The sequence below is a fragment of the Dreissena polymorpha genome, chromosome 9, assembly GCF_020536995.1.
Source record: "Dreissena polymorpha isolate Duluth1 chromosome 9, UMN_Dpol_1.0, whole genome shotgun sequence".
NCBI classification, from domain to species: domain Eukaryota; kingdom Metazoa; phylum Mollusca; class Bivalvia; order Myida; family Dreissenidae; genus Dreissena; species Dreissena polymorpha.
The window spans coordinates 37,395,688-37,411,467 of NC_068363.1; the positions used below are offsets into that span (position 1 = coordinate 37,395,688).

The following is a 15,780-nucleotide window of genomic DNA, read 5'->3' on the forward strand; positions in this document are numbered from 1 at the left end:
CTCGGTTGAGCACGAATTCGATCCCCTTCGGGAAATGTTCAGATTAATATGTTACTAGATATGGATTCTCCATTTTAATATATTAAACATCAACGAAATCTTGATTTAAATACAAAACTGAAATATTACTGCTTTGAATCAAACTCTTAACATGTTTAAAATACCACAGTACCGTATAATAGAATACAAGTCATATTTCTAAAAGGGACTTGTTTGCTTGTGCATGTTTTGAGAAAAGTATGTATTTAAATTCTAAAAAGAAAGTAAAAAACAAATAAAAAAGAAACAATACGTTTTTTCGTTGAACCCCCGGATCAAAATGTTGTGACCCAGTCTTTAAAAAAATGGTCAATTCTTTAATCTGTGAACGTTTCCCTTTAAGTAATCGCATGTGCTATCTTACTGAAACGCGCTTGCTGGGAATCAGTCTTTGCGGCCAGAGAGTCTTCGATATGTTTCTGGAGAAACGTCTTTGAACTGCAGGAACTTCCGTTAACGCCGCTGACGCATAACGTCTCGTAGTACACCGACGTCAACTCCGTGATGTTTTCACCTTGAGATGAACGTACTGAAAACATTATCCAACCTGGTGTCACGAGGGCTGCTAGTTGGCACAGCACGCTGATGAATAACAAAACGCACGTGCATCTTTGTAAATGCGACGTTATTCGCGTATATTTGTCTTTGCGACACACTTCGTTATCAACTGTTTAATTCTGCGTGCCCCTTACATCCGCCATTTATAATCCCAATATTAAACGTCAACAGAATACGCTCATTTAGATATTTACAGTTTTGCCACTTCATCTATCGCACTCGTTGTGATTAGACGGAAAGCAAAACAGCTTGAAATTTCTTTAGTTTATTTCGTCATGGTTTGCTGAATATAACACGAAATGATGGTTGAACAATATTGTAGTGTCCTATCTCGATCACTCACATCGAATTGATGCGGTTTTGTTTGATCGTGTGTAATGCTTTTCAATATCAACTTATCTTGACTGAATGATTTTGATGTGAAAAATGGCATATCATGATTGTTTTTAAAGAAGTAATATTATATTTCTCGATGTCTTTCATACTATAGACGACTATTCGTAGACGGATACTTACGCTCGATTGGTCATTGTCGGCTTGGGTACACTTTAAATATACCCCGGTTACTCTTAAGTATACTTAAATGTACCACGGATACGGAAATATACTGAAACGTATCCGGGAATTCTAACGCTATTGGTCTTTGTCAGCATTTTTTTTCAAATTATGGTCATATTTATGTCAATATTTTGTAAAGTTACCTCTATATTATCTGAACTCGTACTAAAAAGATGTTGAGGCAGGTTTTGTTCGATTAGAATTATGTTACGTTTTCCGTAACGCGTTTTACGACATCGTATTTTTTTGCGGAAATAAAACTCGGGTCAAAATTGACCGAGTACCTGTTGGTATATTTTCCGTACCCGGAGTACATTTAAGCAGCACCCGAAACGACAATGACCAATCGAGCGATACTTAGGAATTTAAAAACAAGCGCATTACCTCGAGCTGTATAATCGCCACGCAGTTAGGACGTCATTTTGTATGAAATAATGAGGATCATTTTTCGCAGACATAGATGTGATTTACTAATTATGGAGGCATGATAAATGAAAAAATTAAGGTTTCACGAGGACAAGCGCATCAAAGTGTTTTCTTTATAATGCGGGTGAAATGAATTATTCAAAGCGAACTGTTAGATATTGATGAAAATAATACCGGTAAATTACAATTTATGAATCGACAAAGCAGAAACTATGATGATACAAGGAATCGCATTTAGATGTTGGGAAACACGTGGTAATTGCAGATTTGACAGTTTTACGATATATATAAAATCTTTGATATACTATTTACGACAATATATTGTTGCACTCGAAACTGTTTTCGGTTTTCCGAAATTTGCAAAATCTAGATATGCATGTTATGATGAACTAAGTCAATTATTTAGACGCACATTTTCTCTAACAACCAAAATAAGTTGGTAAATGCTTGCGTGTTAAATGTGAAATAGTTGAAGATGCCCGGAAAAGAAATGTTCAAAAATTGATAATTTGTATATTACAAAGTGTTTCCTTCATAGATCTTCCAGTTCAGTACCACAATGCGATAAAACAAGTTGTGTAAAGAAAATACTATTTAATGCCAATACACACTCAACGGCATGTCGGAAATAAATTAATATAAGTTACTACTTCATCCAAGATACATTTTATTTATCTGGGAATTTTAAGTCACTAAAAATATATACCAACAGTGTTTTTTTGTATAAAATAAAACTTTCAGTTTGGTAGTCAGCAGTGCATTCTGAATTAAAAGACTTCTACAGGGAAATGTCTTTTAAGTTTACATATATTCTGGATATGTTTTATTACACGGCCGGTAATCCCTTGCGCCACCTCGTTTTGCAGATGCATTTTTTTAAAGAAACATGCAATTGTGTATCGAATGCACTGTTGTCGAAAAAAATGAAATACGATTTTTCTACTCCATACTTACACCATATATCACAGAAAACTTGATCGGCGTTTAGTAAACGTGCGTCTATCACCATTTTTGTGCAATCGCCGTAAGTTGTCTGTTTCGTACACTGAATCACAGTCATTCCAATGTGCGATCAAAGCAAGTTGTCAATTCAGACTGGTATTCCTGTACATTTATTTAATAACACTGTGTACCCGACTTATTGATGTGGGCCATGCTCTGTGAAAAAGGGGTTTAATGCATTTGCGTAAAGTGTCGTCCATGATTAGCCTTTGCAGTCCGCACATGTTAATCAGGGACGACACTTTATGCACATTCATTAACCCCCCCCCCTTTTTTACGGAGCACGGCTCATATATATCGTACACACTATACGTATATGCTTATTTCTTGTATTATGTGTTTGCATTTTTGTATCAAAGGGACCCGGTAAGTAATTTTATTTCGACGATATACTTGTATAAAACATATTTTGATATCGCTGGATGATTAATGTGAAGTCGTGGATTAGTGTTTCTTTGTGAAACTCACTATTTACATTTGCATTTTATATGTCTGACATGGCCTATAACGTTGGTATCATCTTGGTCCGGCGTGGTCTGTTAGGTTATGGCACAACCTGCTGGAATGGTTAAACGAAAATATTACGTAAGTTAGGCTTTAGCGTATTCCTGGTCATTTGAACGTTTGAGTGAATAGTGCATATGCATATATATATATATAAATCAGGCTTAACAAATGGTGTAAGACGGATATCCGGAAATCAGAAACGCAAACTAATATTAATACATTGACGAGATACGTTTTTATTAGTTTTGCTTGGATTTGAATGTCCAGTAATGAGACCACGGTATATTGATCGTATTGATGAATGTATCTATGAATATAACACTGCAGGATATAACCTTCGCTTCACATAATGTGCTAAATCTAAAGCAGTTTGTGACATAACACCAATCAACGACTTGTTTTGATAACGAAACAATAAAATAATGAACTTCTCCAGCAGTATTGCATCCCTATTATACATACGTTCGTGGTCCTTTATTTATGGCAAGTGACCAATTGCCAAATTGCCAAAAACAGTACCGAACAATACGAAACAACATACTCACATAGTAGAATAAAGCTGGGGTTTTAGAGCGCTTAACCTCACACTTGGCCCAGAAAACCAATTTTTGCCTTGCATCCGTCAACTAACGTCAGAACTTTATTGCATTAACTTAAATGTTGCCAAAATGTTCTGCAGTAACTAGTTAAATTATACTTCATTCGAAGATACACAACTTAAATGAGAGCAAGACGCAGAGCTTCGACTATTGCGAAAGGAGATAAACGTGTCGATACATTATTAGTTTATTTTGTCCAGCTTCATATTTACCATGGTAACATTTTCGTTCCGCTTCATAGACGAATTGATTTAGAGAGGATGAAAAAGACAATGAATCGTATCTTATGTTTTCTGGAATGTATTTTGCCTCTCATGGTTTTGTTATATTTAAAATTTTATCGAGAGGATGGTAAGAAAATTTCATCATTTTACATGAGACGTGTTAAATTTGAAAAAAAACTTAAAATGCTAGTGCTGATTGTTTGGTTTGTGAATTAAAGCACATTATATCAATCGTTAACAGAAAAAAAAGAAAGAAAGCTTGAACAACCTTGTGAATGTTAAAACAAGTTTGATGCTTTTTTAATTCTCCGATTAAACCAGTTTGAAACGGCTGCAAATGCTCGGTCGAATGACCTTTTATCTTTCTTGAGTTCATCCTTAAATATGTCGTATTTTCGGCCAGGAACTTCAAGTAGTCCAGGATCATTCGGTTCAACCTCACTTGAATTTACAATTTCTGGGTCTCCACTGTCAGGATTCAAGCAATCATGAAGATTTGTATTAAGACTTTGATGAAAAACTCCAGAAATTCTGCTATCAAATTCAGACCAGTTTTCTTTTCGAAGAAGCGAGCTATCATCTACTGTCGATGTAGCAACTGACTTTCTAGGGCAAATATTTGGCTGTGGTTCATGGTTTCCTTCGATAGCGTTCTTCTCCTGAACAAGTGGAGTTTCGTCAAATACTTGTCTCAAATCTCTGGTACTTTTCCAAGGCCTAGTGTTGATGCGGTCTCGACTTAACATTCTAAAGTCTGATGCGTTTGATTCATATCGTTGGCAAAGGCGACGTACTGTCTGTTTGCCTTCATCTGCAACTGTCTCGTTCACCTTCTCAGCTGTATCAGCTGGCTCAGCTATCTTCATTTTTGTATTTTCTTCTACTCTTTTTGGTATTTCAATCGATTCCCTTAGCTGCGTTTTAATACGGCTTATCTTCACATTTTTAAGAACATCGTCTACATATTTCCTAGCGTCTTCAAACATGGCGTTCGTGAAATATTCTTGTCCTAAGCGCACGGTGTTTGCATCGATTGAACGAATAATATCATCTACCATGACTTGAATTTTTTCGTTCTTCATTTTGTTATCGATGCACAAAACCCTGCTCTCACATCTTTCTATTAGTTCCAAAAGAACCTGTACGTTACCCGTCGGGTTTGCATAAGCATTGTCTATATATTCATGCATGTTCTCTTTTGATTTAAAGTGTGTGAACATAATGAAAGCAAATTTGTTTACACCTGTTCCGAAAAACTCAAAGAAAAGATTTACGGTCTTTACCAGTTCATCAGTGAACCTATCTGGATACAAGACGAAAACAATTGCGTTAAATCCAGGAAGCGTCTGGTAGACAGCTTGTGTAAGACTCTTCCTTACAAATTCTTTCCCTTTGGATGTATCAGCAAATCCAGGACTATCCACAATTTCGATTCGACGCCCATTCCGTACAGCGACCTACAATAAATATCAATCAATAACACTATCCGTTTTAAATTAAAATAATGCATAACGGTAGGCATTTTAAAGTATACTTTTCGTCTTTCGCTTTGAACCTCTTATGATTAGCATTTACAATTCCGTTATTATTCTTATTTAATAATCATAAATACAAAAACTAAAAGAAGAATTTGTTTCTCCTAATTCTTTTTTTAGAATTCCCATTTCACTATGGATTATATTTGTCTCGTTCTGCAGGTATTCGTATTACAAACGCTTGTTATACCCTCCCAGAGTTAACGTAGGGTATACTGGAATCGATGTTGGACATCTGGCCGTCAGTCTGTCCATCCATCTATATGTTTGTTTGATTGCCCATACACACAAACATGTCCGATCGCGTTCACATACACTTTTTAAGGTACAGCATTCTAACTTGCAGGCATTATTTCTTATGATAAGAAGCTACGATTTTTGTAAAGTCTCTGAAAAGGGCCCGTTTTCACACTATTATTTCTAATAATTGGTTGGTGTACCCGGGGAAAAGTGTCATAAACATTGACTTGAGATGGAGTAATATTATATTCAATACCAAGTTTCACAGTTCTGACCTACAGTTGAACAGAATAATTATGCACCATTTTGTACTTATAGTTTAGGAAAGATCCAGAGGCATTGATATAGGCACTTATTTCAAACACATATAGGTGGCTAGTTTGAAGCCCTGAACATTGTAGACATTGTTATCTACACCATCAACAGCATTAAATTAGCCTGCTGACATCTACCAAAGATGTCATTTGGTAGATAGGAGGGCAAACACGAAATGGGTTAGTCGGAGATCATGGTGCTCTGCGAACAATAAAAAGAGCTGCGGCATGAGGTGTACACCAAACAGGACTTTAGGACAGAGTACCAGAAAACAAAAAGGGAGGTGAGGAAGAAAATGACGGTTTGTGGAGTATCAACATTGACAAAGAGAAGACATTATGTATCAGCAAGAAGGCCTTTAGCAAACGTAAGACAGTTATGAAGACCAGTCAGTCCAAGACCAGTGTTTTTGCAGATGTTGACCTATAGACCTATAGACCGAGCATTCCGCAGTCCTGAACAGGTCGACCCAATACTGTCCGCTTCGACCTTACCTCTGTCTTCGCCAGAACGATCTAGATTAGAAGCGGATGATTAAATTCAGTCCATACTAGAGGCAGAGGTAGAGAAGGCAGTCTTAAGGCGGGAAAATCTAAGGGAGTGGACATTATCGCTTTTGGGCTTATCACGCACGGAGTATAGGAAACGCACGGCAATTTACAAGGAGATCCATGAGAAGAAGTGGATCAAAGAGTGGACGTAGTCTCTGGAAATCCTCAAATCTCAAGCTGTTCAAGAACTAACGCACAATCAGCCTTATCATCACAGCAAAGTCATGCTCGGCATCATCTTCAGTCGATTGAAAAGTAAGACAGAGGAACTGCTGGTGGCAGAGCAGGCTGGATTCAGAGCTGGGCGGAGCACAGTGGAACAGATCTTCAACAGTTAATATTGGGCACGTCACCAGGCATGACTTAATATGCAAGACTGTGCTTCAGGGCACGATAGAGGGAGGGAAGTTGCTGTCAGGGCCGTCAGAAGAAATTCTTTGATATTATGAACGAGTGGGCGTTTCTATCCCAAGGCGGAGTAACTCACGATATCACTCACCACACCTGACTGACGGGGGATCTCTGTATCGTCGTCCCTCATTTCCCCGCAACGGCCAAACCGGTCAATTGAATGATGATGATGATGATGATGATGATGATGATGATGATGATGATGATTATGATGATGATGATGATGATTGTGATGATGATGATGATGATTATTATTCTGCTGCTGATGCTGATGATGATGATGGTGGTGATGATGATCAACGTGCAATATGTCTATATAACTTTTTCTACAATATTTATTAAATTGAAACTTCAAACATGTGTTTAGAGCCATTATTTGTTTGGTCGCTGGCCAATTATGGTTACCGTTTGCGTGCAACTGATCCATATCTCAACACTCACTGTCGATATTGAAATGAAACGTTACATGTGCTTTCACGTTCTTTATAAGCCTTCGCTGACAACTGTGACCAGATTTTTGCCCATGGTTAAACTTATAAAGGTCCGTTTAAGGTTCGGGTGAAAGTTAAATATCAGGTCAAAGTTTACATGCAACAAGTTCATAGCTATGTAACTGTTGGATATATTCAATGAAACTAGAAAAAGAAAACAATAATGTGATTGGGATCATCATATGATAACGCTGATCTGCAATTTAGCAGAATTGTGTCCCTTTATTGTACTTTTTGTAAAAGTGTTCATGCAACAACTCCTATCTCTAGCTGACATGCAGACCTAGCGTGACCTTGCAATTTTGGCATGTTGAGTAAATGAAGGACAAGTTGATATATATGGTAAGGGTAGATAATTTGCGCTGAAATTGTGTGTGTATGAAAGTTACAGACTGATCCAGTATTGCCAAGGTTACTGTTTTTAAAAATTAAAACGTATTTCAGCTTTATTACTTAAGTTCGGATGGGATATTTTACTTAAACTTTGTTTTCAGGTAACCTTTAAGCAAGCATTTGCTTTTCAAGTTCACACAAATCAACTTAATTTATTGGATAAAAGTTTAAAATCTAGTTTGTTGGTTTATTTTTCTTTAAATTAACACGTTTTAACTTTTAAGATAACAACATGTACACAACTTAGCCCGATATTCAACAACATCAAATTGGTAAATGTGGTCATAACATCACCTGTCTGATAGAACATACATTATCAAAGCGGAAGAAGTGTCTTGTGACGGCTTTTGTGTAACTTAGACATTTATACATATACCGACATGCGGAGTCCGGTATAATTCTTCGTCACTTCTGGGAAATACTCTCCTTATTATTTACCTCATCGCTATATTTTACACCTGATCATGTCAGAGTAATATCACTTCTTTGAAATCAGTTATACTATGAATATCGTATAATATATAGTAACTCGATCGTTATAAAATATTGTAATGTGTTTTGAACAAACCAAATATATGTATTATAATATACCGCTCGTTGGATTGAATCTGTGACGGATGCTGGCGATGACATGGAAACGAAAGCCTTCCTGTCGAGAATGCTGTTTCCGGTAGCGCTTTTTCCATGTCCGGTCTGTCCCACCAAGAGTATGGTGATATCTGCGTTATCAAATTATTCCGCATCAATCATAATAATCAAGCACTCGTATCTTGACTTTCACATTAACTAATGATTTTATGTTTGCTTTATATTTCCTGCTAAATCCGATAATTTCTAAACCCTCCCTAGGGCGAGGTAAAAGCTTGTCGGTAAGCTAGTTGTTCATGACTGGCTTACGTGATTTTATTAATTTGTATCTATCTTGGAGGATGACTTTCATGACATGGCTTTATTAAACAGTATTTGGAATCGTCAAAATCAATGTAACCTTCATACAAATGGACTTGCGAACAGCGTTTAAATTAGTAATTTTAAGAATAAAATGCGAAACATGAAACACGAAACGTTGCTTTTAAAATGGGCATGCCATGTAAGGTTTAAACAGTTTATTCCAAGATCCAGTAGTTCTTACCGTTTGTTTGACGTGCAGCCCATTCATCGCCCGCCTAAAATAAAGATGTGTTTGTCATCTTCTTGTTAATTATTTATACCAAAATAAAAATGCTTTTTTTCGTTTGTGTGTGTATGTGTGTGACATTATCGACGATCAATAGCACTTTAGTTATATTACGGGTCAGTTGAATAAATCGGATATTCTGGGTAAGCTTATTTATCAGTACCAGTACCATGTACACATTTTTATTTTTATTTGTGGGTATTCAATTACTGTTATATAATTGCGTGTAGAGCTCGATCGTTCAATATGTAAGAAGACTATAAATTACAAGTACATCGTTTATGCATAAAATTTACCATTGCAATCTATCACGCATTCAATTTGTTATGAACGTTTGTATAACACATATAAACCAGTACTGTTTAACATTTTAACTGGACAATTTAAGTGATTTAAACAGTATCATTTTGGTTGCATTGTTATTGCGTGTTATCATATAAGCATATATGGCGTGTTGGTTATTGTTTATTTTACTCAAGGCAATTCTACCTACCTTTGCACCTAAGTTAATGATAATTATGAACGGAATGTAGCAAATTGTTGTACATTTCACAGATAGAATTGTATAAGTGTTTGTTATTTACGAATAAATAACACGACGTACTAATTTCAAGATACTAAACAGTCGGTATTCATGGAAAATGTAAATCACAGTTATATCGAAACGTGTTATCATTCAAGTTATGTCGATGGTCGTGTGAAGTATAGCATAATTGCATAATATCTACCTCATATTAAAGGGACTTTTTCAAGGAAAGCATTTTTGAGAAATAATATTGTATTAATAAAACTGCAATATTTAGAATAGTTTTACATACTTATAAGGACACGGCAAACACAAAACTGTGCCTGTTCTCGAGCTCGAACCCGGGACCTCTTGAACAAAACACACGCGTTACTTTTTCACCTAAAGTTGTTTTCTCATTAAGTGTAAATGTCGTTAATCCACATTTTTGCTTAATTTATAAAAATCGTTGCAAACACTTAAACTATCGTTTCGATAATTATACTCAATAAAACAACACATTTTAACATGTTTTCTGAATAAGACGTGTTATTTTGTTAGCTTGAATATACTGTATAGTTTTCTTTTTAAATATACGATTTGTAAAAAATATATTTTTACCAAACTCTGAACAACTCCCTTTAGGTAACGGAATACATGTTCGAAACCGTTTGATAATTGGTGTCTGTATCACTCGCAATTTATCAGTAGATAAACATTCGTTGCAACACCTTTCGGTTGTTTGTTCAATAGTTTGCTGTTAATCAGCTGGATATTATGTTACCATTGGCGTTTGCTGTTGAATCACACGTCCTAACGAGATGTCTGTTTCCACTGATCCGACCGAAACTTTTTTCCAGCGAGCTTGAATTTTGTTTTGCTATTATACATGGTTGAGTTTTGAACATTTCGCTACAATTGATTATTTTTGCAATATTGATTCTTATTTATAAAAGAAGATATCTATCTAACACGTTGATTTGATAGAATTTTTGAACTGAACATCCGTTGTAAAGTTGGCAATAACGTCTGAAAAGTTAAACAAAATAACAACGACAAAGGAAATTGGACAGATCAACCTACCCTATTCTTTTGAGATATTACTAGAAGCAAATAACCCCTTTTCGCATATTTTTCAAGCACATCCTTGATATATAAGATTGATACGTATAATAACAATAAGCACCAAAGTAATGTCTTATATGAACATATTTTCAGAAGTATAGATAAAATAGCTTTGATATTCCCGATTTATATTATTGCATACTAGCACGCTTTCACCAATCTATATTTTACACGTTTTAACCATTACTATTACTTTGCGTACTCAATCAGTCACGAATGGTATAAATACGCGACGAAATAATTATATATCGTTCAATGACACATGTTATAATGTGTAATATAATTGAATATTACTGTTACAGAAACATTATATGTAAGCATACCGAGTTGCATATTTCACTAGGTGATGTATTAACATATGTTAAAATATGTATGTATATATGTAAAATAACACAATCTTACATTTGATATAAACACATGTTAAAATAATAAACAGGCATACATTATACGATGAAATGATGGCATCCATGTTTCCCTTATCTGAACGAATACGCATATGTAAATGCAAAATATAAAATTATACAATACCTCTTGTCCCTCCGCAGCCATTACACACGTAATACAGCGATAGTAGTTAAACAAAGTGTTTAATATAAGCCGTTGTAGTTCATATATGATTTTATTATCAGACGCTTACCCGGTGTTATCGTTAACTTTCGTGATAATTCGTTTTTGCGCAAAGTGTATAATACTTTCGTTGGAGCTTTTATCGATGATTTGACTAAATGCTTGATTATGTTCTAAATAACTTACTATAATATATATATATATATATATATATATATACTGACGGAGAGAAGAAAAGAAGAAGGGACGGACTGATGGGAACAACGATATATATTTCTATAATATGCTATTTTGCGGCGAGGGATTCAACTTAAATATATAGTCATTATATATGTATATAAAGTTATATACATTGTATATATAGTATATATTGATATACAGTCAATCTGTAGCACTTACGTGCCCATATTCTTATACATTATTAAGATTCTGTGCAGAAGGCATGAGTCTGACATGTCTGTTCAAGGTTTTACATCAATATCAAATGCTGCATTGTAAATTTTCATGTCCGCTCTTATACCCTTTGAAAGTCAAGATATTTCTTGAATGTCAAAAGTTGCAGCCTTTTTGTTCGTGTTCGATCGATATTATATATACCCATCGCAGGAATTTAATGACACTTTCCTATTATATAATGGTTATGAAGACGATGAGAAGATGGTCAGTCTAGCGAGCTCAAGGTCATGTTAATAATGGAAGATTATACTTTTTTTCAGAGGCTCCAATTTCGTGTAGACAATGGTTTGGTCATTAAGACAATGTGCAAAAGGCCAAAGTCAGTAATGCCGGTTCAATGTTGAGGTTATACTTCAAGTTAAATTTGTTTGAGCCGATATGTTTGTGTTCGCCTTATATAGTATGTATCTATCTAAGACTTTACAATTCGTAAATGATAATGTAATTGCGATGATGTGCTGGAGGCTGTTAATCACACATGTTCGAGGTAAAGGCGATACTTGAATTTAATTTGAAAAGCATTCATAAGTTTTGCATTTGATTTATATCTTCTATTGCAATTAAAGTATTTTTATAAAATGTTAATATCATTTATATATCATGAAGTCATAAGTCAATCACGCTTGCTAAAATTCAAGGTCAACACTTCGAGGCCAAATAAAACTCGGCATGAAAACATATTGTTTTTCCTACTGATTTGTTATTAATACATAATGCTTTATTGTATTAACTTTAAATTTGTTTGAAACATTTTCTTTCTCCAATCAATGATTTTCATACTGCTAGGAAAGGTTATAATTTGTTTCTCTCTTTTTTATTTGGAGGGGGGTGGACCTTTAATCCTTCGTGCGTTGTCCGTGGTGCGTTGGAAACGTTTAAATCAACAAGTTTACGCATATGTTAGCATATTTTAGCAAAACTTCACATCAATTATACGTGTTGACCCGCTGGAAACATTGCTTTAATCGTTCGATTTATAACGCAAGCTTTATTCATTCCATTTTAATACATGAACATCAACATGTGCAATGGAATTTTGAAGGTTATCAAAATTCATAACTTAAGCGAATACTATTATTAAAAAAATTTCGCATGCAAATTCAAATAGTTAATTATAACAGTTGTGACATTGCAGTACAGAAACATATTTTTTGCAGAGAAAAATTGAATGCTGACTGAAGAATCAAAACACAATACTTATACGTATAGCATATAAATGTAATGCACATATATATGTGTTTTCCATTCATTATTTCGGTCCCTGTACCAACACAAATAAAAATGTTTCTCTCGATTGGGATCGATGTAATCACAAAAGCATTGAAGCATTTTCAACAAGATAAAGTTGACTAAACCGAACTTAACAAATAAATTAGGTTTCGTTGTGGAAGAAATTAAGTTAAACCAGCAACAGCAAAGTTTAAACGGCAATATACTACATTAAGATCACACACATACTGGTTTAAGTTATTTGGTTTTTAATAAAGATATCAAAACGTTTAAAGGTGTAATGCTTGGCTGCATTGTCTCTTTTTCGTTTGCTCTTGACGATAATTAGATCAACAATCAATTGCATTCATCAATTCGGTTTATTAGAAGAAACAACGTGATACTCGTTTTGTTTCGTTAAATGGGTTTTCTTTATTCATGTAACATTATCTTGCAATGACGTGTACAAATGTGTGCTACGGTCGATTCATTTACCCAACAGGGAAGAATATACTGTTTTGTTTAATTGTCAATACACCGGGTTTTCACATACAACGTTTGTTTCCCTTTCCGATTTCAATAACCCTCTACACAATATATCTCGGCACAATATCTTAAGTTGAATGTAATAGATAACGGTTTCGAAGTAAGATTTTCTATATTGATCTCTGTGTGCACACCCAAAACTATTCAGGGACGTAAAGGGTTTTCGAACAACTTATTTTATTTAACAGTATCAAATTACATGTTTCAATATGAACATGTAAATCTCTATAGCAAGCTCATCTAGATGGGTAATATACGTTATGTAATATTGTATATTGGCCCTCTACTAATTTTCAATAACAAAGATGATGTGATGTAGCTGGCTACAAGCATGGATCAATTTGTATATAAATACTCCTATAATGAAAATATATTTGTTTTCCTAATGAGGTATGTTAAACGTTACAGAAATGTTGAACAATTCTCCGGTCAATTCTCCGATTCTCTGATTGAAGCTAGCGTAGACTTTGAAATAAACATTAGCGCTTTCAACACAGACAATATACACATTATTCTCTACAAGATTAAGTCCGTATAAGCCCACGGTTTAGATAATATCTATAATTTTTTTCTTGTCGTGCTATCTTCCTGTCAAAGGCAAGACTGGAAGTTTCGTTAAAGATGGCGTAGAGTGTTGAATAACCTATGCCCCAAGGGGCGGAGAGGAACTAGTAAGTAAGTTATGTAAACTTGTACTGTTGGTTTCTACAACATTTGTTCAAACATGACCCTGAGGTCGAAAGCAGCCACGCCTTAAGGTCCATTGTTTAATCCTTATTAGTTCAAGTAATTATTGTGAAGAATAAATTGTAAAAGTGAAGTTACAAACGAATTCTGCAGAATTTAGCAAAATAATCAACCACGTAATAGCCATGATAACTTTTTGTAATGGGTTCTCAGAGTAGTTTGTTTGAGATAAACATGCAGAAAAAATGACAAGTATGAGCAATAAGGAGCCCGCTCTGTCATTTCTTGTTATCTTATCTCTTGTAAAGTTTTGTATCTAAATTCGGCCCCATTCCCAATATACATGATATAATAAGGGTTATATTTTTCCGAATGACTACCATTAACTCCAAACTGCAGGTATTCAATAATATATATTTTCTTTGAAAAAATTAACATTTAGTAATTATTATATCTGGCTCTATAAGTTCAATCTAATTACATTTAATATTGAAAACACTTTTATTCTTAATAATTGATTATATGTTAGCAAAAACAAAATGGTACAAAACCATGATTTATTTATTTAACATTCTAGGTCAAACGCATATAACAATATCACAATACATAAAAGCATAAACACATAGTTACACCACTGTTATTATGACAGCTGTAGTTAGCAAATAATATATAAATATTTAAGTAAATTCAAATCTATATATATTATAACAGTTATAAAAATTAGTTATCAATTGTTATGCAATATTTGACCTATGGATAACCAATTAAGTTGAAAGCTTATTTCCAATGGGGTCCATTAAAAGTACGAGAAAAAAAATGATCAAGTTGTTATATGATCTAACTTATACACATAATATACTTTGGTGTTTGATTGAGAGAAAACATGTGAATAACCTAGCGTTTTGTCTCAATCCGACAACTAAACCAATGTTTACAAAAAATGAAAAAAAACATTACCAAACATGAGGATTAACTAAATACATATTATTGCAAATATGGAAACATTCCATATCAAATAGTATATCACAGATTCCAATTGTTTCTATATCACAGTCATATTTATATATTAATAAAACATATATATATCCTCACTTATCTCAGTTTGTTTGTTTCGTAGATGTTTTTTAATCATTCTTTTAAATTTGTCAAAATTTTCCACTTTCTTGATGTCCTCTGGGAGGGAATACCAGTCTGTAGACCCAGAGTATTTTAATGTTTTTTTGAAATAAGTATTTGTCACAGTTGATATTATGAAATTACTTTTTCCAGATCTTGATGATTTTTCAAAGTTCTCGCTGAGATATGAAGGACATTTTCCATAATAAATGTTATGTATATAACTTAATTTAAGATGTTTCACTCTGTTTTTCACATTTAACATTTTCAATTGTACAAAATCATCATTGGTAATGGAGGTTCTTGGTTCGTAATCTTTAATAAACCTGATAATTTTATTTTGCATAATTTGTAATTATTTCGTTTGGGCTTTATTTAAACTATGGAAATTATATAAATTAGTCTGCTGGTCAGGCTTGAGGAAAAAACGTCCCTACCATATTTTGATTAAGAGATCAAAGTTTAAGGTAAAAGGGAAAATGCAAAGTGCAAAAAGTTTAAGTTTTCCAGACCATGTAATAATAAAGTCACTTCATTATTTTA

At 34.1% G+C, this 15,780-nt stretch overlaps 2 protein-coding genes across 3 annotated transcripts in view; both read right to left on the bottom strand.

Annotated features, from left to right (window-relative positions):
• The window catches only part of LOC127845049 (uncharacterized), a 9,439-nt gene extending 6,902 nt beyond the window's left edge, over positions 1–2,537 (bottom strand). Inside the window, exon 1 of the mRNA XM_052375671.1 lies at positions 404–2,537. Coding sequence (XP_052231631.1) covers positions 404–578 — 175 coding nt within the window. The 5' untranslated portion in view covers positions 579–2,537. The remainder of the gene's footprint in view (positions 1–403) is intronic.
• Positions 2,538–2,677: 140 nt separating this feature from the next.
• LOC127845050 (GTPase IMAP family member 9-like) lies at positions 2,678–11,305 on the bottom strand. 2 transcript variants are annotated; one of them, XM_052375674.1, is made up of 5 exons: positions 11,185–11,305; positions 8,982–9,015; positions 8,441–8,568; positions 5,197–5,370; positions 2,678–3,142 (listed from the first exon to the last, which is right to left on the bottom strand). In XM_052375674.1, exons 1-5 carry the CDS (start codon positions 11,203–11,205, stop codon positions 3,128–3,130), a joined length of 372 nt encoding a protein of 123 aa, XP_052231634.1. In that variant the 5' UTR covers positions 11,206–11,305; the 3' UTR covers positions 2,678–3,127. The 2 variants fall into 2 exon arrangements, with proteins under 2 accessions (XP_052231634.1, XP_052231633.1); XM_052375673.1 differs by lacking the exon at positions 2,678–3,142 and having other exon boundaries at positions 3,864–5,370.
• Between the last annotated feature and the right edge of the window lie 4,475 nt (positions 11,306–15,780).

Bases quoted from the DNA above. Each gene is read 5' to 3' on its own strand.
- LOC127845050 (XM_052375673.1), bottom strand. From the start codon at position 11,205: ATGGCTGCGGAGGGACAAGAG. The intron at 8,569-8,981 runs GTAAGAACTACT...TTGATAACGCAG, and splicing joins GGCTGCACGTCAAACAAACG to ATATCACCATACTCTTGGTG. The intron at 5,371-8,440 runs GTATATTATAAT...TATTTATTGTAG, and splicing joins CAGATTCAATCCAACGAGCG to GTCGCTGTACGGAATGGGCG.